The sequence below is a fragment of the Somniosus microcephalus genome, chromosome 6 (assembly GCF_052327205.1).
Source record: "Somniosus microcephalus isolate GS21.2 chromosome 6, FLI_Smic_1.0, whole genome shotgun sequence".
Lineage (NCBI taxonomy): Eukaryota > Metazoa > Chordata > Chondrichthyes > Squaliformes > Somniosidae > Somniosus > Somniosus microcephalus.
In genome coordinates this window covers 205,077,625-205,103,867 of record NC_140992.1, presented here as the reverse complement: position 1 = coordinate 205,103,867, position 26,243 = coordinate 205,077,625, and the positions used below count along the sequence as shown (strand labels likewise).

The 26,243-nt window shown below is 46.3% G+C and overlaps 1 protein-coding gene across 1 annotated transcript in view; it reads right to left on the bottom strand.

Annotated features, from left to right (window-relative positions):
• The window catches only part of slc9a5 (solute carrier family 9 member A5), a 192,499-nt gene that overhangs the window by 128,092 nt on the left and 38,164 nt on the right, over nt 1-26,243 (bottom strand). The window contains exons 3-6 of the mRNA XM_085991270.1: nt 14,639-14,717; nt 13,648-13,825; nt 12,030-12,250; nt 7,140-7,342 (exon numbers count right to left, since the gene is read on the bottom strand). Of these exons, the coding sequence (XP_085847396.1) occupies nt 7,140-7,342; nt 12,030-12,250; nt 13,648-13,825; nt 14,639-14,717 (681 nt within the window). The remainder of the gene's footprint in view (nt 1-7,139; nt 7,343-12,029; nt 12,251-13,647; nt 13,826-14,638; nt 14,718-26,243) is intronic.

Genomic DNA, 26,243 nt, shown 5'->3' with positions numbered 1-26,243 from the left:
TTACTAGTCGAAGGTCAGGGCGGAACTGCCCAATAAATCATTACACAGCACTTATATACCGGTGTGGTCACCGTCGGTATTACAGTATACAGCAGCCAAGATAAAGTAGTGCAACTCTTAAAATAGTTCTCTTAAAGGTGGAACGGTTACTAAAATAGTTCTCTTAAAGGTGGAACAGTTACATACACTACAATCCTCCCTTTTTAGCTTAACAGTATATATGTTCCCCATTAAACATAACATCATAACATATATACACAACTTCATGTAAAAACAGTTCACAGATTCAGTCTCTGCGGCGGCGCCTCCTGCGCTTCCTGACTCGGTCCGGATAACGCCTCGGTGGTGTAGTAGTTCTCGGTGGTGTAGTAGTTTTCGGTGGTGTAGTAGGTTCTTTTGGCAAGGTCGATTCGGCTTGAATGCCAGTGTCGAGTTCATCTGGTTGCAGTATCACCGGATCGGAGGTAGATACTATGGGTATCTCTGCTTCATCATTAGGCGTATAAAGTTGTGGTGTAGATTGTCCCTTTTCGGATGACTCTATGATCTGGTCAGCATGGCACCTTTCAGGGGTGTCTGGTTCTCGTTGCTGAATTGACTCATCTAATAGTCCTTCACTGGACTTAACAGCTTGAACTTTCGTAACTTCAGAACCAGCATTGCTGACTTCTAAAGGCTCGAGTACCTTGGGAAGTTTTTCTACTTCCAGACTGATTTGGCTCAGTTCGGAGGGACCACGTGCGTGACCTGGTAGGGGTGATAGTAGTTCAGATGAGTCATCATCTTCTGCTTCTTCTCTATTGTCTTCTATTTCCTCCATCACTTCAGCTTTTGCCTCTGCCACCACTTTCCTGAGTGGCTTATTACTGCTGACACTGCTCACAAAAGGGTGCTCTTTCTTCTTAGCTTTCAACTGATCGATGAATTTGACATATTCCCTTTCTTGCTCAGCTTTGATTCGTTTGGCCTCATCGCGCAGACGGTTTGTGTGTTCCTGCTCCATTTTCTCAATCAGCTGCTTCTGCCGTCTTCCCAGATTCTCCAACTCTGTGTCCAGGAACTTTTTCTTTGCATTCATCTCTTGCTCAAAACGGCGAATCATTTGTTCTAATTGCTGTTGTAGTTTGAGATTGAATTGAGTTCGAGCCCGGTGTTCCTCAGAAATGTGCATGTCTGTAGACTGGACAGACTCAGAATTCTCTGTCAAACTATGTTGTTGTTGTTCAGTGGAATTCTGTTCTGATACTTTGTTCTCTTCTGAAGCATTTATGCACTCCTTCGTTTTTCCGTCATTAGTCTGCAAGTCCATTTTAGACTTGTCTTTTGCACATGGGCTGATCTTACCATCATCAGTTCCAGAGTCTGAGCTGATCCTGGGTAGGCAGCAATCTTCCTCGCCGTCAAAGAAACTGCACGGCTCGAGTCTTCCCTCGCGATCGGACGTGATGACAGTTCTGGTGAAATTGTAGTAGTATTCCATATCCTCGTCAGAAGACGTGCTTGGATCATCGGCTCCGTCTACCTGCCCTTGAGTTGACTGCTCTCCTCTTTTCTTCCCCGAAGGATCTCGGTAGAATGGAAAATCCTCTTCACCATATGACTTGCCACCATAAAAGGGAGTCAACCCGAAAAATGTAGTTGAGCGGGCCCGGGCACTGTGTCGGGGGTACCTCCTTTTGGTTGAATCATTATCCTGGGCTTTGTTCCCGTCACCATCCTCCTGTGAAGTCTGGTTTCCGCACTGCAGCACGTGCTTCTGAAACAGGTTTTTCACCCTTTGTTTGTAGACTTTGTTGCACGTTGGACACCTCAGAACTTCCTGCTCATTTTCTGGACTTTCCGTCATTGCTTTTAGGGGGTGCCAGTCCATATTTATTTTCCTGATCCACTCCCGTCCCAGAAGTGGTGGACCTCCCTCAGGTAGTACATATAAGTCCATTCCTTGGTGTTCTTTGCCCTTGTGTCTCACCTTGACTTTTATCTTTCCGATGGGGTATACTCTTTGCCCCGTGTATGTCTGCAATACTACCTCCGTATCCCGTAGGGGAATATGTGTGAATAACTTTTTGTAATCTTGTTTATTCATGACCGTCAACGCCGATCCGGTGTCCAAATCCATCTTCACGTGGACTCCTGCTATCTGCAGTGTGACCCAGATGGTTTGTCGGTCAGCTTCCTTACTCACATTGTGAATTCTCAGACTACCCAGTTCCTTGCTGTTGGAGTCTGAATCCGAATTCTGTTCATCCGAACTCTTCTCAGCCACCTTATGTACCTTTCTGCACTTTTCCTGCGGTGACTTTTTGTTGCTGGTCTTCTTTCTTGACCGGCATACTTTAGCTATGTATCCAAGCTTGCCACATTTTCTACAGTCCTGGTTTTTAAACCAGCATTGGTTCTGATCATGTGTTGTCTGCCCACAACGATAACATTTCGTTGTACCCAAAGCCATTTGATCTACGCTGAGTACCGCTGCCTTCAGCTGCATTTCCGCAGTGCCTCTCGCTGCGGCTTCGTGCGATGCTGCAATAGTGACAGCCTTATCAAGTGTAAGATCATTCTCTTCAAGCAACCGCTTTTTTGTTCCTTCTTTCGACAATCCACACACGAATTTGTCTCTCAGTGCCTCTGTCAGGCTTTCCCCAAACTGACAGTATTTCGCTAGCTTACGCAGTTCAATTAAGTACTCCGCGTTGCTTTCCTCTTTCAGTTGCGTTCTCGCATAAAATTTAAACCGTTCCGCTAACATCAGCGGTGTGGGGTTCAAATGATCCTTTAGGACAGCAACAATATTAGCGAAAGTCTGATCCGCCGGTTTAGCTGGTGAAAGAAGATGCTTCAATAGCCCGTATGTCTTCGCACCCATTGAGTTTAGTAAGGTTAATGCTTTATCTTCATTTGATATTTTATTAGCCTTACAATATATCTCTATGCGTTCTACATACGTGGCCCAATCTTCAACATCGGGATCGAAATCGTTGATGTTACCACGCTTAGGCATCCTCGCAATCTTCTTGAGAGACAAAAAGAAATTTTTCTTTTCTTTTTTTTTTTCAAAATGGCGGTTTCCCGCGCTCGTCTTCTTCCCCCGCCTACGAAAATGGCGGCTTCCCACGCTCGTCTTCTTCCCCGCCTACGAAAATGGCGGCTTCCCGCGTTTGCCTTTCTCCCCCGCTGGCTGTCTCTTGTCCCTCCCGCTCGCTCGGTCTCGGTCTCCCTCGCTCGCTCGGTCTCCCTCGCTCGCACGGTCTCGTTCTCCCTCGCTCGCTCGGTCTCGTTCTCCCTCGCTCGCTCGGTCTCCCTCGCTCGGTCTCGGTCTCCCTCGCTCGGTCTCCCTCGCTCGCTCGGTCTCTTCTCTCTCCCACTCGCTCGGTCTCGCTCGCTCGCTCGGGCTCTGTCTCTCCCGCTCGCTCGGGCTCTGTCTCTCCCGCTGGCTGTAATGGCGATTGCCGTATTGCTGCGTTCGCCCTCCCCAGCAGTTTTCAATTCGTGGCTCCCAGCCCCTCTTGCAGTCCGGTCCTTTCCCCCCCGGCTGCGGCTGAGTTCCCCGCGGGTTTTTTTTTTTTGTATTTTCTCCCGCGCCTTACGCTGTCCCTGTCGCTGCGCCTCGCGGCCTCGGTAGCTGCCCGGCCTTTTTCACCGGTCGCGGTCGAGCTCTCTCTCAACGCTGTTGCGTCTCCCAGCCCGCTTGCAGCCCGATCTCTCACTCCGGCTGCGTTTGCATTCGCTGCGGTCTCTCACACCGGCTGCGTTTGCATTCACCGCGGCTTCCGTGCCTTACGCTGCCCCAGTCTCAGCGCCTCTGGCCCCGACTTCTGTCCGGCTCTTTTCCCCGGCCGTGGTCGAGTTCTCCGCCCTTATATCCTCCGTTTTTTTTAATTTTCTCCCCTACTCACAGTCAACGTGGCCGACTTGCTGCTCGTCGCTGATCGGCTTACCCACCACCGTGATAGAAGGGATGATCACTGCCTGTTGCTGATGGAAGGCTTCGTGTTAGAATTCTTCCTTTGCTCTGCAGACCCGAGTCTTCTCTCAGCAGAATGATGAGGGCGGATGCCTCTTCTCGACGCCCGTCAACTGCCTTGGATGTATCTCTGCCGCAGGGTAAGATCGTACTCGTCGCCACTGTTAAGTCTGTGTGTTATAATGAGAATTACTACACAGACCACAAGAGTAAAATTTAACAGGTCTTTACTAGTCGAAGGTCAGGGCGGAACTGCCCAATAAATCATTACACAGCACTTATATACCGGTGTGGTCACCGTCGGTATTACAGTATACAGCAGCCAAGATAAAGTAGTGCAACTCTTAAAATAGTTCTCTTAAAGGTGGAACGGTTACTAAAATAGTTCTCTTAAAGGTGGAACGGTTACATACACTACAGGTACCACATAGTAGACTCATGACTAAGTTCAAGGGACAAGTAGCAGAATGGATAGCAAGCTGGCTACAAAACAGAAAACAGAGAGTAGGGGTTAAAGGTAGTTACTGAGACTGGCAAAAGGTGGGAAGTGGTGTTCCACAAGGATCAGTGCTGGGACCACTGCTGTTTACTATTTGCGTAAACAATTTGGACTCGGGAATCGAAAGTACAATTTCAAAATTTGCAGACGACACCAAATTGGGGGGTGTAGTCAATAGAGAGGACTGCAACAAAATACAGGAAGCCATTAATAAACTTGCAGAATGTATGGGTGATTGCCAAGTGAGCTACAATATAGATAAGTGTGAGGTTGTATATTTTGGTAGGATGAATAAGGAGGCCACACATCCTTTGGAAAATAAGTGTCCAACTAGGGTAGAGGAGCACAGAATTCTGGGCGTACAGGTACAAAAATCATTAAAAGTAGTGACACAGGTTAATAAGGCCATAAAAAAGCAAACAAAGCAGTGGGGTTTGTTTCTAGAGGGATAGAACTGAAAAGCAGAGAAGTTATGTTAAACTTGTATAGAACCTTGGATATACGACACTTGGAGTACTGTGAATTATTCTGATGTCAAAGGATATAGAGACACTGGAGAAGGTGCAAACCAGATTTACTAGAACGATACCAGAACTGAGAGGTTATACAGGAAACTCTCATTTAAATGGCACCTAAATATCCGGAATTCTCTATTAACCGGCAAAATTCATACTCTGAAAACAACACCTCAATAAGCGGAAATGTTCCCGAGTCCGAGTCTCCCGCGGTGGCCGAGTTAGTCAGTGGGGGTAGTTCTCCAAACTGCTACTACTCGGCTTCTTGGCACTGTTGGAAGTCATTAAAGAGTTATGGATTACCCTCAACTGGCAGTACTGTACTTAATCAAGCATCTTCCACCATCCATTTAACACAACATTCTGTAGGTGAGTACCCAATTACTGTACACTGCACATTTCTTGATTTTTTTATTTTTGTTTGTTAAAAATAGCCTCGGTAGATAACCCTCTCCGTCATCCGGAATTTTTAATCAACCGGCACCATCCCGGTCCCGTCGGTGCCGGATCCCAAAGAGTTTCCTGTACCTATCAGGAAAGATTGTACAGGCTGAGGCTCTTTTCTGTAGAAAAGAGAAGACTGAGGGGTGACTTTATAGAGGTCTTTAAGATTACGAAAGGGTTTGATAGGATAGACGTAGAGAAGACGGAGTCAGGGGACAAGTAGCAGAATGGATAACTAGCTGGCTTCAAGATAGAAAGCAGAGAGTAGGGGTAAAGGGTAGCTATTCAAAGTGGCAGAAAGTGGGAAGTGGTGTTCCACAAGGATCAGTGCTGGGACCACTGTTGTTCACAATTTATATTAACAATTTAGACTTTGGAATCAAAAACACAATTTCTAAATTTGCGGATGACACCAAATTGGGGGGGGGGATAGTCAATACTGAGGAGGACTGCAACAAATTACAAGAAGACATTAATAAACTTGAAGAATGGGCAAATAATTGGCAAATGAAATTCAACACAGATAAATGGGAGGTTTTATATCTAAGTGGGGTAGAAGAGCAAAGGGATCTCGGAGTACAAATATACAAATCACTGAAAGTGGCGGCACAGGTTAACAAGGCCATAAAAAAGGCAAACCAAGCACTAAGGTTTATTTCTAGAGGAATAGAATTGAAAAGTAGTGAAGTTATGCTAAACCTGTATCGAACCTTGGTTAGACCACATTTGAAGTACTGCGTACAATTCTGGTCGCCATATTATAAAAAGGTTATAGAGGCACTGGAGAGGATGCAAAAAAAATTTTCAAGGATGATACCAGAAATGCAAAGATATACCTATCAGGAAAGGATAAATAGGCTGAGTCTCTTTTCTCTTGAAAAGGGAAGGCTGAGGAGTGACCTAATAGAGGTTTTTAAAATCATGAAAGGTTTTGATAGAGTAGATACAGAGAGAATGTTTCCATTTGTGGGGAAGAGCAAAACTAGAGGCCATCAATATAAGATAGTCACCAAGAAATCCAATAGAGAATTCAGAAGAAACTTCTTTACCCAGAGAGTGGTGAGAATGTGGAACTCGCTACCACAGGGAGTGGCTGAAGCATATAGTATAGATGCATTTAAGGGGAGGCTAGATAAGCATATGAGGGACAAGGGAAGAGAGGGTTATGCTGATAGATTTAGATGAAGAAGGGTGGGAGGAATCTCGTGTGGAGCATAAACGAGCATGGACTGGTTGGGCCGAATGGGCTGTTTCTCTGCTGTACATTCTATGTAATACTATGAATGTACTAAACAAATAAATAACTTATCCAAATCAGGGATAGAAAGAGACATCTCTAGCTGGCAGCTGCAGGGCAGCACTATAAATGCATTGGCTACACAAACTGCATGCTGGGTAATTAGTAGGATGTTGGCCATTATATTTCCAGCAGTTAAAATTAGAAAACCATTCTAATTTTGGCGATAATTAATTCTACTTTCCTTGTTGCACCTTCAGTGGATTTTGGTTTACAACTTAATGGGGCATCATCACATTGGCCAGGTAATACAAAAAAACGGGTGGAAAGAGTGAGGACACTTTCTAGGGCAAAAGAAAAGTGTAGGTCCTGACTAAATAATGCATCCCAATGCAAACAGCAAAATGTTGTAGGCAAATTGAAGGAATGCTGCTAGTGTCACTGAGGAACATGGAGCACATAACCAGACACAACACTTACCTGAATTATCACTGTGAAAAATATAACTGTGATTGTCGTTGCAACAAAGTAGTCCTTCGCCTTGACAGTCTGATCGTTGAGAAGTATCACCAGTGCGAAGGCTACTGCACCACGCAAGCCACCGTATGTCATAACCACCTGGTCAATTCTGTCCAGTGGGACTAGCCGGAAATGATTTAATACCCAGCTCTGCAGGATTACCCCTGGGAGAGAAAGATTGGTCACAATCAGCATTTTCTTCTTTAACTGATAATATGAGAGACTACAAGATTCTTAGTTTCAGGGTCAAAGAAGACTTCTACAACAGTGGAGTTACTAGATTAGCATTTAAAAGGTTTATACTATAATATGGAATGCAGGAATGCTGTAACATTTTGAGATTTTAGCTATTTGGCCTAGAACAGATTTTGGTTTAATTGATATTATTTTACTGATGTAAAGTCAGGTTCAGCTCACAAAAGGTTAACTTCTGAAAGACACAAGCCATCCCAGATATTGATTTGGGCCATGAGTTGGGATCCAAACAAAGCAGCAATCAAAAATTGTGTATTCTCACATACCACATCAGTATTGAGACAATGGAGGCAACTGAGCACATTTTAAAGTTGAGCAAGGCTTTGTACAACTGAAGCATAACCTGCTCCCCTTTGTATTCCAGCCCTCTTGAGATAAGGGCCAACATTCTATTAACCTTTTTGATTACTTTTTGCACTTGTGCACTAGCTTTTAAAGATTTATGTATACGAACACCCGTATCCCTTTGCTCCTCCACAGCTCCTAATCTCTCACCATTAAGAAAATATTCTGGTTGATCTATCTTGGATCTGACGTGGATGACCTCATACTTCCCCACATTGAACTCCATCTGCCACAGTTTTGTCCACTCAATTAATCTGCCTATGACCCTTTTTAACTTTCTACTCCCATCTATACTACTTACTGTGCCTCCTAATTTAGCATCATCTGCAAACTTGGATATACAGCTCTCTACTTCATCCAAGGCATTGATATATATGGCGAAAAGCTGAGGCCCCAGTACAGATAGATCCCTGAGGAACACCACTTGCTACATCCCACCAATCAGAGTACAATCCCTTTATTCCTACTCTCTTACTCCCACCTCACAACCAATTACCAACCCAAGTCAATCCTCAACAGAGAACTAAGGGAGGGGTCAAAGGTCAGCCTTTGTCTTTCCATCTCTTTCTGTAGAAGCCAGTCCAAAACAGTCAAATTAAGACAGAGAGGTTTCACTTTCTAAGGTTAGCACCAGTTAATACAGTGGCTGCCAGCTGGGAATTTAGCCTATAATGTACATGGTCTAGTCTATAATGGGCACGGTCACTCATTTATTAATTTGATATTATGAGTAGTGGTAGGAAATAGATATCTTTTATTAAAAGACTGCACTTTGTTCATTCCTGTATTTCATGTAAAATTAACTATTGGTTCATGAGAGCGCTTTCAGCCCTCCTTCTGAAAAGATAGGAGAATACACATAGCAATGCATACAAGATTACAGTATCCAGTACACAAAATGATTGATATTTTACTATCCTGGGGTTGTTCTATTGTTTAACTATTTAATGGGTAGTAAGGGTGCTCTTCAATTCATGGGGGGACGGAAGGTCCACTTACAGGCGTGACCGATAATGCAGAACCAAAGAAAATATCTAGCACAGATGAGTAAATTTATAATAGGAACATTGTTGACTAGTCAGTGCTTGTTCCTAGAACATTTTCTAAATGTGGCATCTGAGTCATGTCTATGTAAAAATCGTTCCCCTATCTTTTGCGGTCATTTTGTTTTTAAAAAAAGACACTAGAAAGTTGCATCACTGACTCCATTACACTTACAGGATATAAGCAGGATGAGATTGTGACGGGTACACCAGATTTTACAGCAAATAAGCTGAATTCACATTTTCTGACAAACAATTGGACAAATCATGTACTGCACGTCTACTAGTTCCAAGAAGATAATAACTTTTAACAAGCAAGTGGTCCACTGGCCGAAAGTTAAAGAATATTGGCCCAGAAATTCGGGTCTCCACGGGTGAGTACGCATGGGGTACTCACCCGTAGGCCCAATGGAAGTGCCGGTTTCCTGCATGCACTGCGCATGCGCGAAAAACCAGCACTTCCGTTCCCCTGAACGAAGGGGTTCAGAGGTCGAACGCGTGCGCGGGAGAGACTACGCGTGCGCATCAAACTTAGGTTTTTTTCACAGGTTTTCCCGGGAGGGTAAGTCTGCAGAAGTTAGACATGTAAAAAGCAGGCGTAAGGCCTGCTTTTTACAAGGTAAGTGGTGAATTAATTAAAATTTAAATTTTTTTTCCACAGGTTTATTATTTTTAAATACTTTAAAGCAAGGTAAGTTTATTTTTAGCCCCATTAGAAAATAAAATTACTTTTTCAAAAATTTAAATTATTGTTTAAAATAGTTATTTCATGTAATTTATAGTTTAATTAAAAAATGTGATGTCTTTTTAAAATTTATTTGAAGATTTAGTGCTATTTTGGGGCCGTAGTATTTATAAGTTTTGACAGCTCTTCCTGTCAATCTTATGAATGGAGCATTCCCTGCTCCGATTGGCTCTCCATGGCCCATGTGATCCCAGGGGACGCATCGAACTAACTGCGCCCTTGGGATACGCAAGCACTGCGCACCGGCAGCTGAACCAGGCCCAGGATCGGAATCCCACGCGGGCCCACAGCTCAACGGCCAGCGCGCAAGGTAAGTGCAGGTCGGGGACTTGCACCCACGGGAAGTCCCCGACCCGAATTTCTGGGCCATTAATAATTAAATCTACATCATGTGTAAAAGCAAACTGTCACAGTAGAAATTCGATCCCTATTTATTTTAATCAAAAAGTAACAATAAAACTGCAGTTACCAGAGACATTAGGGCAATGTTCCCTGTAAGCTGCGCTTTGTTCTGCGCGGCCTGTTTCTTCCAAGGCGCGGTCCCTTTAAATTTCTGCGCATGTGCGCTATTTCCAATGTAAACGCTTGTGAGCAGCCTGTGCGGGGCCTTTCAGATAACGTACGAAGCTTAAATGGAACATTGCATTAGGGGAAGCCCCAATACAAAAGGATTTCTCATCATAAAGTCAAATCCCCTGTTAGCAAATCATCCAACTTAAATATTGCCAGTAAGAGGACATCTGGGCCGCTACAAAATATGGCCTCGCTGCCCAGGCTGAGGGGGGCATCAGGGTCCCTCCAGAAACATTCCGATTCAACACCCACCCCCCACCCCCCTTTTGTAATGAGGGTGCATTACATTCACTGGCTTTGATCTCCAATGTGGTCCTCACAACTGTCGAGGAGGAGGCAGTATGCCTCTTCCCACTGGGTGTACTGGCATCCAAAGGTGCCTCCAATTTCTGCAAGGCTTATTGCAAGTTGCAGGGAATCACAAAGCAGTGAATCACAAGGCAGTGAATCACAATGCCCCCCCCCCCCCACTGCATCACTCACCTTGTAAGAGACAGGTGAAGACCCCAGCCCTCACAAAGGTGAGAGGGAATTCCAATGTGAGGCTTTCTTTTGGATGAGATGTTAAATCAAGGCACTGTGTGCCTCTTTCGATGGACGTAAACGATCCCATGGCACTATTCGAAACCGAGTTCTCCCTGTGTCTTTGCCTGCTGTTCTCTCAACCAGCAGCACCAAAAATAAATGAGCTGGTCATTCATGAACTTGCTGTTTGTGAGAGCTTGTTGTGTGTAGACTGACTGCTGCATTTACCTACATGTCAGTAGGGACTGCACTTCAACACTAATCTATTGGTTTCAAAGCACTAAGGAGGTAATAAGGCACTAAATAAATGAAAGATCCTTTTTTCTTTACTCAACCACAAATAAAGCATCACATGTGGAAAGACTTCTGATTTCCCTGAGCTTATGTTACTAAGGCCTAGAAATTGGCCTGAGGCGCAAAGTTCGCCTGGGTGCTGGAATTTGCACCGCGATCGCCACATTAGCGATCGCCGCAAATTCAGTTGAAGTGCCCCTAGAGGGACACGGGGCGCGGCTCGAGGCGCTCCGCGTCCCTCTTAGGGCGCTGAAAGTGAATTTCGCAGCACTACGTGCCGCAGCGCCACACGCTGCAGTACTGCAGGCCTTCCTCCCACTGTTAAGGGGGAGGGGCCTGCAGCAGCGCGAGCCCCGATCACGAGTGCCGGCAAAATAGCCCGGCACCAAGGAGAAGTGCCGGGCTCTCGGGAAACAGCCAGCAATGCCGTGGGGGGGGGGGCGGGGACCAGGAGGCCGGGGACGGAGGTGCTGGCAGGTGGCTGCCAAAAAGGCGGCCGCCCTGCACCTCCAACTTAACTTGCGCCTCTGCCGGTGCAGCAAGGCCCCGTGAACCGGGCGCGGGTAGCGAACGGCGCTACAGCGGCGTTCGCTACCAAATATCGCGATCGGGGCGCGAATGGGGCGCTGCACACACCGATGACATCATCGGTGGTGGCGCAGCACAAAAGGCTAACGCCACCATTAGCGCCCCTGCTGAATATCGCGGGAGGTGCAGCCAGTGGCGCTACAGCCACTGACTGCCTCTTTAGGCGCTAACAGGTGGCGCTACTCACCCAATTTCTCCCCCTAAGTTCCTTAGTCTGGCTGATCCAGACAGCTTGCTGTGCAGTATGTAGTTTACTAATAAACTGACCACTCACTGGTGGGATATAAATTTACTCTGCCTTGTGTGCTTCTGATCTCAGGTGGACCCTCTGGCGGAGGGAGGGGAAAATGATGGAGCAAATGAACCCAGGGTACTCTCGCACATCTACTCACTAATGGTTTACAGTGGCATTGACAGGTACCTACTGTCTGAGAGACTGAAAGGAGCAGGGGTGGAGGGAAGAGATAAATCAAGAGTACTTGCCTATTGCCCTGAAGACAAATATGAAGAGAAGTGTGAAGAGCACTAAACCTGTGTCCCAGGTCCACTTCGAGGTGTCCACAGCGGAGATTCCCAACAGCATGAAGATGATTGTTTCTGAACTGCTGGCTAAAGTCTTCATTGTATACTTGACCGTTGTGCGAGACTTCTGTGAAATGTTGGCTTCCACATACTTTTTGCAACACAGACCACAGAACGTTACGCTAGATGTAGAGACAAAATTTTACTTAGACATAGTTCTTAGACAATATGAAGTTATATTTTAATCTGCCATTTATTTTTCTGGAAGAATTTTGAGTGTCATTTAGTTGAAATTCCATTCAGTTCCAAATAGATACAATTTAGATCCAAGCAAGAAGATTTTTTTAACTAACTTCCAATAATAAAGATCACATAGCTGACTACAGATTCCCATGCACCTTAGTGACCAGAACTGAATGCCGTACTCAAGGTACAGCCGGAGGAGAACATTATACAGGTTCAGCATGGTGCTGCCACGTGTCCACTGATCTGGCAATATAATTCAGCATTCGGTTTGCTTTGTTAATTTCTGCTCTACAATGACTGGGTATGGTCAGTGTGGAGTCTACTAACACTCCCAGATCATTTTCAGCCTCCTCCCAAGCTAGTTCAATGCCGCTTATTTAAGTATGTCCCTCATTTATTTGCCCAATGCAAAACAGTCAGCTTAATTATCCTGTTACATAGGAACGTAGAGACAGCAGTATGACATTCAGCTCTGCAGGCCTGTCCACAAGTCAATTAGATCATGGCTGATGTGTATCTCAACTCCATTTACCCGTCTTAGCTCCATATTCTTTGATACGCTTACCTAACAAAAGTCTATTGATCTCAGTCTTGAAAGCTCCAATTACCCCAGCATCCACAGCCTTTTGGGGCAGAGAATTCCAGATTTCTACTACCCTTTGTGTGAAGAAGTGCTTCCTGATTTCCCTCCTCAATGGCCTAGCTCTAATTTTAATATTATGTCCCCTCGTTCTTGATTCCCCCACCAGAGGAAACAGTTTCTCTGTATCTACCCTATCGAACCTTTTTAATGTTTTAAACAGCTCGATCAGATCACCTCTCAATCTTCTATACTTGAGGGAATACAAGCCAGGCTTATGTAACCTGTCCTCATAATTTAACCCCCTAAGCCTCGGTGTCATTCTGGTGAATCTGCACTGCACTTCCTCCAAGCCCAATATATCCTTCCTGAGGTGCGGTACCCAGAACTGAACACAGTACTACAGATAGGGTCTGACTAAGGCTCTATACCAACTGAAGCATAACTTCCACCCCTTTGTTTTCCAGTCCCCTTGAGATAAAGATCAATATTCCATTAGCATTTTTGTGCCTGTCTACTAGCTTTAAATAATTCTGTGTACTTGGATTCCAAAATCCAAATGCCATGGGCAGTTCTTCTATTTTCTTCTCCCCTGCCCCCATCCCATGTCAAGTAGGAGTTCCCAGGCCTCCTGTCCTTGATGATAATGAGGTGCCCTCTCACTGATTCCGCCAACACTGGCAGGGGGTCAGCACTAGATGGCATGATCCTGGCATGATTAAACCTGAATAAATGGGGGTGAAATCAACTTACGCCAAGATGGAGGAGAGCGAGACCATTTCAGCTGTGAGGTGGGCCAGGTAAACGATCAGGAATATGAAGAGTGGCTCAATGATGCGGACCCGCTTGGTAAAACGGCTGATGAGGGCCAGCACAAAGGCAAACGCAATTCCTACAGCAGTTCCACCCAAACTCACCACGAAGATTGAACCTAGAAAAACAAACAGAAACTTAGCAACTTATGTTGTCCTTTTAGCTCCCTAGCTTGTAAATCCAGTAACTTTCAACCCGATCATTGCTTCTCTCCTGAGCCAAGTTATTTCTTTTGGGCAAACAGTTAATTTCAAGCTAACCTGGCAAAACATTTTTTTCAGGTATATTATGAATAACAATGAATATTTGTACAATGGTAATGTCTTTTTTGGATGACATGGGGCTTTATTTTGATGCTCAGGTTTCATTCAGAGGTGCATTAGCAATGTGGAAAAAGCAAGCAATTGTCTTTCAACAGATAGGAAAGTGATCATTACAAGCAGACTGCACTTATCACTATAAACAGTCTTGATAACATAGTATCAGATGGGTTTTGGTTTTGGAAATCAGATTTTAAATGTTAGAAGTGACTGGTCAATGCGAACGAAGACCACTACATCCAGATTCCACTCGAATACACATCGGGAGGAATGAACTGCTCCTCTCTAATGCTCCCTTTTTTAGAGGGCACGCCCCTTTAGTTCCGGTCTTTGGTTCCCTCACAGATCTCATGCCCAGATCAGATGCCTTCTGCACCAGAGAGCCACATTGCTCCCAGGTCTGGGAACTGGCTGTTAAGAAGCACACAAGAATGACCAAATTTACCAAATGACCCTTTGATCTTCCCTCCGCCCGAATAGAGAGGTATTCCTGTTCTGTGCCTTCCCAGAGATGAAATTGAAAACTTGGCAGTGCGAGTGTGAACCAACATCTCTAACACAGACAGCCGTTTTATTCAGATCGTACATCGGGTTTCACTGACTTTTCTTACCTACACCCTTGACATAATCCAAAGCCTGTATATTTTCGGAGCCAATTCCCGCAAAAGAATTGAACACTTTATAGAGCACCTGCAAAAAGAAAATGGTAAAAAATAAAGACTGATTAAAGATCAGATTCTTCTCCTATATTTGCTGTGAATGGACAAAGTTAAGTCCAGCATGCTATGCACTCCCGCCATGAGATTCGCTACCAGACATGCAAAATTGGAAAATCCTCTCTTTAAAGTTAATTTTCATTCATCCCTAAACAAAATGAGAAAACATATATCTCCTGTTGAATTCTGAATGTCTGATGTCATACTATACTCAATTTAAAAAAAGCTGTTCATTGAGAAAGGGATAGCAATGCTGGAAGATTTTTTTCTTATTTGTTTTTCACTCAGTCGGCATCAACTACTCCCCGGTTATGAATAACACAGTTGTAGAGCCAAGCTTCCTTTACACTGATTCCAAAACATTGCTTAGCCCCAAACTCACAAAAGCACCCCATACTGAATCAGTATGGTATTTACAATTCTCACATTTGCCACACCACACACAACTTCTCAATGCTGAATCACGGGAAGTGCTGTGCTCTTAATTAGGAACCTGGTGTGTCAGATAATTCGGAGCATACCCCAACTTTACATACGTCAACCTTGCAGGATTCTGTCCTTTTTGAAATTCAAAACACCCACAACTCTCCAATTACCCAGAGGCCGCCCTTCACGGCCATTAAAATACGCTTCTATACTATGCGACACCTGTGTTTGCACAACTGGTTCCTGACCCATGGGTCTTGTATAACCTCAAAGTAAAATGTGGGTCTTACCAGCAACCAGCTTAAAGAATCCTTCAGGATGTAACCGGTTACATCAGACTCACGCGTCAGTGCTAACATGGGATTCCATAGTTATGGACTGCCCCAGAACAAAGTTATATAATGACCGCAAGTTTGCTTTTTAAAATTATAGTCTAGCTTAAAGAGAAATTGAAAAAGTCACTCAATAATTATTTAATAAAAGAAATCCCCCATGGGAATTTTTCAAAAGTTACTTTGCATACTGAATTTTCACCTATGGAGACAATTTTGAAAGCAGTCCTGTCTGGAGTGTCTCTCAATAGCTTATAGAAACTCCATGTAAAGTACTGAGGTTTGGGCTGGCTGGATGCCTACCAACTCTAGGTGGCCCAGCCTCTTTGAATATCTCCGAACGGGAAACCCCTCACAGCAAAGCACATTTTTGCTTTTAGAATAAAAAGTGTTTATTTTTTTGTTCTCATCACCAATTAAAAAAGAAAATCAATAATAAGGCCTTTTAAGAGCCTATCTTTAAGCGTCCCTTTAAGAAGTTCAAAAACCGTGACGTACAACAAAGAGAAGTGTTGTCTGAATCAAGTTAGGATACAGATTAAGTGCTAGTGATGAATCTAGAGCCCATTTTAATATTCTGTTTAGGTTTTTACTGAGATCAGCAAAGTTTACACAATTTGCTGGGTAATAGGATGCTACATGAGACCTGCAGATGCACACAGTTAGGTTCTTGTAGATTCCATATATTTAGTTAGTGCTGAATAAAGGGGCTTAACAGAAAGTCAAAGGGGGAGAAATTCGGTATCGCCCCATTTGGGGCGCTATTATTGGCCGGGCGCAAAGTTTAGCGCCTGGCGCTAATTATCGCCTCTGACTGCAAACTTGGCTTCTATCGCCCCTGGAGGTGATTGGAGCGCTAAATCAGGCGCTTCACACCTGTCATAGGGTGCTAACATCGAGGAGCGAGGCGCTACCTCAGAGTGCTGGCGAAGCTCAGGTGATGTCAGTTAGCAATGGAACACAGACACACTGGCGCCGGCCAGTTCTTAAAGGGGAGGGTCCATGTTGCTGTCCAGCCACACCCTGCTCATTGTAGCCTTGAATCTCGGCCTGGAGAGACTTGTACATCAATTGTGCTGGAACCACCAATGGATAGGCCCAGGGAAAGAGCTCAGCGCTTCAGCGACTGGGCCTTGGTGGCTCTGGCTGGTGCTGTGGAGCGGCGACGGGCGGTGCCCTACCCACAGAGTGGCAGGAGGCCATTGCCCCGCGAATACAGAAGAGTCTGGAGGGAGGTGGCTCAGCAGGTCTCCTCCAGGAGCATGGTGCCGAGGACCCACACCCAATGTCGGAAGATGTTCAACAACCTCACTCAGGTGGTCAGGGTGAGTGGCTGCTTTTCAATACAGGTAGACTACCCTTTATCCGGACTTCCGAAAACCGAAACCCTCTAAAAACCGAAGGTTTTTTCGGTCAGCGTAAGTCGTGCGCACGACATGACCAGAGTGGCGCACGACTTACAGGCCTAGCCGGATAAGGGATAGTGTAGCATTTTTCCGCACTTCTGAAAACCGAAATCTTTATCCGCACATCCGAAACCAGAAAACCTCTGAAAGCCGAAAGTGGAGCAAAGCATGACTTCTGAAAACCGAAATGCGCACGACCACGGCCCCCGCCGACCCCCACCCCTGACCCCCCGGCCGAACCCGACCCCCACCGACCCCCGACCCCCGCCCCCCGCCGTACCCCACCCCCGCCGAACCCCACCCAATTTCGGATAAGAGATAGTGCACCATCCTTTATCCGCACATCCGAAACCAGAAAACCTCTGAAAGCCGAAAGTGGCGCAAAGCATGACCCGACGCTGCCGATGCTTGACCCACGCAGGTGTTATGCTGCTCTGTGTGATATTTGCTGCTCTCTTAGATATTTGCTGCTATTTGCTGCTCTCTTAGATATTTGCTGCTCTCTTAGATATTTGCAGCTCTCTTAGATATTTGCTGCTCTCTTAGATATTTGCTGGCTTTTAACAATTTGTGAAAATGCTAAAAAGAGCTGCAGATACCCCAATGGGTAACAGTGAGAAGCAGAGAAGGAAGCATCGCTCATTATCGATATCGCAGAAAGTGGAGTTATTGCAGAAGCTTGATCGTGGTGTGTCTGTGCGACATCTTACTGAAGAATATGGTGTGGGAAGTACCACCGTATATGACTTAAAGAAACAGAAAGACAAGTTGTTGAAATTTTACACTGACAGTGATGACCATAAACTAATGAAAATTAGGAAAACATTGCATAGGGCAAAAAATGAAGATCTTGACCGTGTGCTGATTGAGTGGATTCGACAACGCAGAGGTGAACGTGTGCCACTGACTGGTTTGATGGTCATGAAGCAAGCTAGAATATACCATGAAGAACTGAACATTGAAGTTGAGTGTGAATATTCAGAAGGTTGGCTGCATAAATTTAAGAAGCGTCATGGTATAAGATATCTGAAAATCTGTGGTGAAAAAGCTTCTGCTGATCATGAAGCAGCTGAAAATTACATAGATGAGTTTGCAAAAATAATATCGGATGAAAACCTCGGTCCGGAACAAATTTACAATGCTGATGAAACAGCTCTGTTCTGGCGCTACGTTCCTAGAAAAACATTAGCAACGGCTGATGAGAATGCACCAGCAGGTTTTAAGGATGCTAAGGACAGGTTGACTGTTCTTGGGTGTGCCAATGCTGCAGGCACACCCAAGTTAAAGTTGGTAGTGATTGGAAAAAGCCAACATCCGAGATGTTTGAAAGGTGTATGCAATTTACCTGTGCATTATTATGCGAGCAGGAAAGCATGGGTAACCAGAGGAATATTTTCTCACTGGTTCAATAACCACTTCGTACCAGCGACACGAGCTCATTGCAGGCAAGTTGGACTGGAAGAAAACTGCAAAATTTTATTGTTCCTGGACAACTGCTCCGCACATCCCCCTCCTGAACTTCTTGTGAAAAGTTATGTTTTCGGCATTAACTTTCCCCCTAATGTGACATCTTTAATACAGCCTTGTGACCAAGGAATTTTACGCTCCATGAAGAGCAAGTATAAAGACGTTTTTTTGAACTCTATGCTTGATGCAATCAACAGAGGCGAAGGAATCCAAAGCTTCCTGAAAGGATTCAATGTTAAGGATGCCATTTATGCAGTTGCTAATGCTTGGAACGATGTTGACAAACCAACATTAAAAAATGCTTGGCACAGACTTTGGCCTTCAACGATGTTTCATGAAGATGGACCTGCAGATGACGAGTTTGAAGGATTTCCTGTCAGTCAGGAGAAGATGATGATATCAAACCTCCTCACTTACGCCAAAGATTTATCATCCGAAAGTGTAAATACGTTAGAGGAAGCTGACATCGAAGAAGTGCTGAACATTGACAATGATGCACCTGTTGTGAATTCGTTGAGTGATGGGGAAATTGCTGAAATGGTGTTAAATAAAGACAAGCATGAGGACAGTAGTGATGATGATGATGACATTGTGAACACAGGTGAAAAAATCCCCATAGACGATATGGTGACAATGTGTGATCAGTTAATTGCTGGCCTTGAAAAACGTGCATTTATCAGTGAGCAAGAGATTATGCAAGTTTACTCAATTAAAGAGAGACTGCTTAGACAGAAACCAATGTTAATGAGACAGATGACACTGGAAGAAGTCTTTAAAAAGGCCGTCTGTCGTAGTCATGCTTCATCACTTGAGAATCCTGTTCCTGGCCCATCTTCAGATGTCCAACTCCAACCTGATGACAATGATGACAACACTGATGTACCCTCTTCTCCAAGATCCTCAAGCCAGATGTAATGCTGCTTCATCACTTGAGAATCCTGTTCCTGGCCCATCTTCAGATGTCCAACTCCAACCTGATGACAATGATGACAACACTGATGTACCCTCTTCTCCAAGATCCTCAAGCCAGATGTAATGCTGCTTCATCACTTGAGAATCCTGTTCCTGGCCCATCTTCAGGTGTCCAACTCCAACCTGATGACAATGATGACAACACTGATGTACCATCTTCTCCAAGATCCTCAAGCCAGATGTAATGTACCTTTATTGCATGTTTATGTACAGGTATTTAGCTTAGTTTGTACCTGTACATGTTTGAAGTTTTACTGAATGTTTTCCTTACAAATAAACTGTACTACAGTATTTATCCCTGTAACTACAGTATTTATAGTCGTTATTTTCGGATAAGGGATAGTGTATCCTTTACCCGCACTCCCGAAAACCGAATTACCTCTGAAAACCGAAGTGTTTTCGCGCACCTTCCGAAAACCGAAATTTTCCTAAAACCGAAACACGGCTGGTCCCGAGGTTTTCGGATAAAGGATAGTCTACCTGTACTTCTACATCCCTCCATCTCAACTTCACTCTGTGCCCAGAGGGTTTAAAAACACCAAATTCCCAAGACATATGGCATTCTCATAAAACACACACGCACATCCATGCCTTGCATACATTAAGGGCTATTCAACTATGGGAGGCACATCAGGCAAGCACATGGCTGCACATTCACTCAGACGCCGTCCTTTTTCTTGTAGGCCAAGCTCTCTCGTAATAGGCAGCAGCAGCAACGCAGAGGAGGAGGACCGGCTGACCTACACACCCTCAGTGATTTGGAGGACAGAGTGCACAGGATCGCTGCCAGCCAGGTCATAGGTGCCGTGGCCGCTGGAGAGGTTGACCCCCTTGGGGACAGCAATGGTATGTTCATCAGTTTTCTCTCCTCTCTCATTCCACTTGCCCCTCACAACACCAGCCTTTTACACTTTCAATCCAACTTACTAAATGTCTCCAGTCCTTGCTCCCATACTGTCCCCCTGTCCTGACGCTAAAGCCACTCTTGTACCTCCCTGCTTTCAGATAGTGAACCACCAGCTGAGCAACCTACCAGTGCCAGCGATGCCCCAGGTGAGGATAAAGAAGAAGCCGGAGCCTCAGCGCCAGCATCTCCCATGGAAGCCCATGCCGACACTGGGACCACGTCTTCCCTGGAGGGGAGCAGGGGGGTAGGTTCTGATGAGGGCGAAACTCCGGGACCCAGCAGGCTGCAGCAATGCCATGGGGGTAGGGAAGCTCGGGGGCCATCTCCCCGGAGAGCGAGTAGGCAAGCGAGTCCTGCTGCACTGGACGCAGAGGAGGAGGGCGTCATCGCGGCCATGAATAGCCAGGCCTTGAGCATGCACACTGAGCTCATGGGTGCAATGGCAAGGGTGCCCGAAAGCATGGATGGATCAGCTAGGAGTATGGAGCAGTCCGCTGCAGCACAGGCCGATGCAACGCAACGGCTTATTGTTGCAATTCAGTCATTGGCTGGTGCCATCCAGTCTCAGTCTGCTCTCATGCAGTCGCAGATTGATGTCACGCAAGCACTGACTGCTGCCATCCTCGCTGGGTCGGCCACATTGCCCCGGGGCTCTCACGGTGCTGCAGCAGGCCAGCAATCTGTGCTCGAGCAGATTGCTCCGAATGCTGAGGTACTGCCCCGTGGGTGTGCCAGTGTGTCAGTCGAGCAGGAAGGTGCTGTCCTCTCTCAGGATGACAGCATTCCTGCTCCCACCATTGGCACTTCCCCATTGCACTTGCCACCGCCTGCAACACAGCCAGCCCAGACTGCTGCCGCCCATGCAGAGTTGGTGCAGTCTGCAGCCGGGGCCTCCAGGCCCAGAACTGGTCAAGGGCATCTTTCAAGGGCATCTGTAGTCTCAGCATCTGACATTCAGCAGTCTTCCACCAGCCTTGCTGCAGCCACTGGGGCCCCATTACGGAGGAGCAGTAGGGTGGGAAGGGGGGAAGTGCGCAGGGGATGGAGATCCCCCTCAAAGGGCAAACAGTAGGAGGCCTAAATAAATGGTGGGAATGTTTGTGGTAAAGGTCGAGGTTCATGTGATTACATTTGTTTACTGTTTTGCCATTTAGCTCCATCTTATGAGAACCAGTTTTGTTAGTTCATGATTTGTTGTGTTTGTTTCTAATTGTTTGTCCTGAATAAATGACACACACAGAGTTTGTTAAAGAAAAAAGTTGTTGTATTCAAAATGTACATTTTTGGCCTTTGCAATCATTCCAGCTTTGGCTGGCAATAGAGGGTGCGGGTTGCTTTCCATGATGTTGTTCTCCATGTCAGAAGCCATCTTCTGAGTAAGGGCCGAGAAGCGGCTTATCAGCCATTCACAGACGGCCCTTGCAATGGCAACATTGTGCACCTCCCTCCCACGTTGGTGCAACTGCTGATCATCCTCCTCATCCTCCTCCTCAGGTGGTGCACCAATCCCTGGTGGCATTGGCTGGGTCCTCAGGATTGCCAGGTTGTGAAGCATGCAGCATACAACTATGAACAGGGAGACTCGCTCAGGAGAGTACTGCAGGGCTCTTCCTGAGTGGTCCAAACAGCGGAACCGTTGCTTCAGCACGCCGATCGTCTGCTCAATTATGTTCCTGGTGGCGATATAGCTCTCATTATATCGCAGCTCAGCAGGGGTGTTGGGGTTACGGAGCGGTGTCATCAGCCAAGTGTAGAGTGGATAACCCTTGTCCCCGAGGAGCCATCCACTTGGGTGATGTGGTGCCTGGAAAAGTTCTGGCACACCAGTCTGGCGCAGGATGAAAGCATCGTGGCTGCTGCCAGGATAGCGGGTATTGACGGCGATTATCAGCTGTGTGTGGTCACAGACCAACTGCACATTTAAGGAGTGGTAGCCCTTGCGGTTTCGGAATACCTCTGCATTTTCATGTGGTGCCTGCAATGCCACATGCGTGCATTCAATGGCGCCCTGCACCATGGGGAAGCCCGCTATCCTAGCAAAGCCACATGCGCATTCATGCTGTTTGGCCAGGGTCATGGGAAAGAGATGTACTGGCGTCTCCTTTTATACAGGGCATTTGTCACCTCCCGGATACAACAATGGACAGCAAACTGGGAGATATTGGCGATGCCCCCAATAGAAGCTTGAAAGGAGACGCTGGCATAAATATTCAGAGCCACTGTCACCTGCACTGCCACCGACAGAGATGTCCTGGTCCTCAGTTGAGGCTGCAGATCTGGCTGCAGCAGGTGGCAGAGCTCAGTGACCACCTCCTTGCTGAAGCGCAGCCTGCGCAAACACTGCTCCTCAGACAAATGAAGGTATGAGAACTGCTCCCTGAATACCCTCGGAGGGTAAGGTCTCCTGTGCAGAGGCCTGTTGGCCCGCCTCCCTCTGGCCATGTTTGCCATTCTCTCTCTGCATCTCTGCTGCCTCCGATTCTGCAGGTGCAGGACGACGCCCCGAATCAGTGCAGCCCCCACAGTCTCTTCTAAATCGCTGTAATGAAGGTCAAATCAAAATGAACCTGTAAAGTGCTGCTCAGTACCCAAAACTCCTTCACACAGCGTTGAATCTCTCCAGAAGTCTCTCTCTCTCTCAGAATGCGTGGTGCAAAAATGTCGCCGACAAAAAAAGGCAGGAAGCAGCCGTCTTTAAATAGTGCTCCCCCAGCCCCTTCCCGATTGCAAAATGTTCCCCTCTACCTGTCGTTGCTAGCGGCAGGCGGAAAGGCAGGGGGCGTCACTCAATATCCGGTCCAGGGCGCTATTGGGGCATTGCACGCTCGAATGACGTCATGATCTGCGGGCGCATGAGATCGTGGCGGTAGTGTTTAACGCCGCCGCAAAATGTCTGGTCAATTTTGCGAGTGGCGCAAACATCGCCGCGCTTGAGCGCTAATTGCTTTGCGCCCCATTAGTGCCCTCTTAAGGTGCTATTGGGAGTCACTAATCAACTGAACAGGGTTAGACTTGGGCAAGGGTAAAGTGTAGTCTCTCATGCTGCTAGTGTAGGCGGTGGGGAGCTGAGGCTTCCCTAATCCAGCAATCTCCCTGGGTCTTTTCAGCTCCAGGGAGGCTGGAAGGCTGTGTGGAAGTCAAGAGCTCCAGGGTACCTAAGGAAGGGGACCCACACCTCATATAATAGCAAAATACTGCGGATGCTGGAAATCTGAAATAACAACAGAAAATGCTGGAAATACCCAGCAGGCCAGGCAGCATCCGTGGAGAGAGAAACAGAGTTAATGTTTCAGGTCTGGGACGCTTCATCAGAAGTAGAAAAAGCTGGAAATGTAACAGATATTAAGCGTTCTATTCCCCGCACTTCTGCTCTCACCCCTTCCCCTCCCTCCCAGAACCACGATAGGGTTCCCCTTGTCCTCACCTTTCACCCCACCAGCCTTCACATTCAATGGATCATCCTCTGCCATTTCCGCCCCCTCCGTGATCCCACCACCAAACACATCTTCCCCTCACCTCCCCTTTCAGCATTCCAAAGGGACCGCTCCCTCCGCGACACCCTGGTCCACTCCTCAATCACCCCCAACAGCCCTTCTCCTTCACCTGGCACCTTCCCGTGCAAGCGCAGGAGATGCAACACATGCCCTTTTACCTCCTCCCTTCCCACTGTCCAGGGCCCCAAACACCCCTTCCAGGTGAAACAGTGATTTACTTGTACTTCTTGCAATTTAATATACTGTATTCGCTGCTCACGATGTGGTCTCCTCTACATTGGGGAGACCAAATGCAGATTGGGCGACCGCTTTGCGGAACACCTCCGTTCAGTCCGTAAGGGTAACCCTGAGCTTCCGGTCGCCTGTCACTTTAATTCTCCGCTTCACTCCCGCTCTGATCTCTCTGTCCTCAGCTTATTACATTGTTCCAATGAAGCTCAACGTAAGCTCGAGGAACAGCACCTCATCTTTCGATTGGGCACTTTACAGCCTTCCGGACTCAACATGGAGTTCAACAATTTCAGATAATTATCCCTGCCCCCATTTTTCATTCAGTTTATTTTGCCACTCCCATTTGCAACATTTTCACAGTATGTTCTTTCAATTCCTTCCTCCCCTCCTAAACCCCGCCCCCCCCCACCCCTGTCTCTGCACCTGCTTAATATCTGTTACATCTCCAGCTTTTTCCAGTTCTGATGAAGGGTCCCAGACCTGAAACGTTAACTCTGTTTCTCTCTCCACGGATGCTGCCTGGCCTGCTGAGTATTTCCAGTATTTTCTGTTGTTGACCTACACCTCATGGTGATTTGCCAGTTGTATGTGCAACCTGGGTAACAAATGCTCAGATCGGCAAATGCTCCACAGTTGTTTTGTCCACCTGAGGCAGGTGTTGGCTTGTGTCATATCTGCAGGAAGCATCTTCACATTGGTAAAAGTGAGAACTATGTGAGTCCACAGAAGACTCAACTCCTGTTGGATGTAGGCCGTGTAGGCATGGGATGGAATCTGCAGAGAAGGTTAGGCTCATTACATTTCTTGTAATCTCTAGGATCTTAATCCAGAAGGTGCTGGAGGCAAGGACATGACTATAATATGTACAATTCTCATTTGGCTGCAGTTCTGACAGAGGGACCAGGGTGGAATGCCTTTTGTCCCCTTTTCTATTCATCCTGATTATAGGAGCCATAGCAGTAGCCATAAAAACTAACCCATGCATATTTGATGGCCCAGGAAATGGCAATGAATTCTGGGACTAGGTGATGGCAGGAAATAGGCTTGGAACCATGGAGAACAGCAAAAGTGGGGGCTGCAGAGTGCCTTCCCTAGCCAAGCTATTCTACTGCAGCTATAACACTGGTATCTACCTGCCCAACATGGAAAACTGCCCAGGTAGGTCCTAACCCTATCTAACACCATTGTGGGAGCACCATCACCACAAGGACTGCAGTGGTTCAAGGAGAAGGCCCATTACCACCTCCTCAGAGACACTAGGGTTGGGCAATAATTCAGCCTTGCCAGCATTACCAACATTTTGAGAACAAATTAAAAAAAATATTGAGCTGAGATGCTATTTACGTCAATAAGGGAATGAAAAAAAAGAAAGAAAATCCCCTCAAAATGAGATCTGTACAATCCCAAATGATGCTCGTTTTTAACCTTTATTTGATGTATTCTTTCAGTACTGGTATGAAGGTGAGGGTTTTTAGAAGACATGATTGAATCTATGGAAATTAGTACAGCACCTGTACATTAATACAAGTCATACTCAGGAAATGCCTGGCACACAGGAAAATAGCAGAACTGTGATAAGAAGACATTTTTAAAATGTATCTTGTAATGATCCCCAATCCTCTGCAATGTTTGTCTGCTCAGAGGGTCTTTTGTGTCAACTGTGGCTCAGTTGGTAGCACTCTCTAGGTGGGAGGGGCTAGGAGTGAGCCAGGTGTTACTGGTTGTCTGATTGCAGCTGGGAGTTGGAGGGAGTTTTGGGGTTTTGTTTTCAGGTTTTAGGGCCTTTTTTGGCCCACAAAAACAGAGTGCCGGGCCCCTCAGAGGACAGTGTTCCCGAGAGGAATTTAATTAAGGAAGAAGCTGTGGTGGGAAAGGAAAAAAAAAGGCCCAAAGATTTGGCCGGGACCCCAGGAGGTTTGGTAAAGAAAACACGGTGGTGGTGCAGTGTGAGGATAAGAAGATTCGAGCTTGGGATATTATCCAGGCGGTTCATGAGGACTGTGGCGAGGGAAGCTGCTTTGCCTGCCGACCAAAGCCGAATGTGGGATTCGAGGTGACGGTCAGTGGCCGTGGGGAGGTGGAAAGACTGTTACTCAGTCTGAAAGTTGGTGAGAAATTCTTGGAGGTGACTCTGCTATATTCAGAGGAGGTGGTGGTTTCATTTTTAAACTTGCCAGTTTACATTGAGGACAAAGTGCTAAGCAAAAAGTTGGAGTCGTGGGACATTAAAATCTGTTCTGCAATAAAGAGGTACTGTCCGGGAAC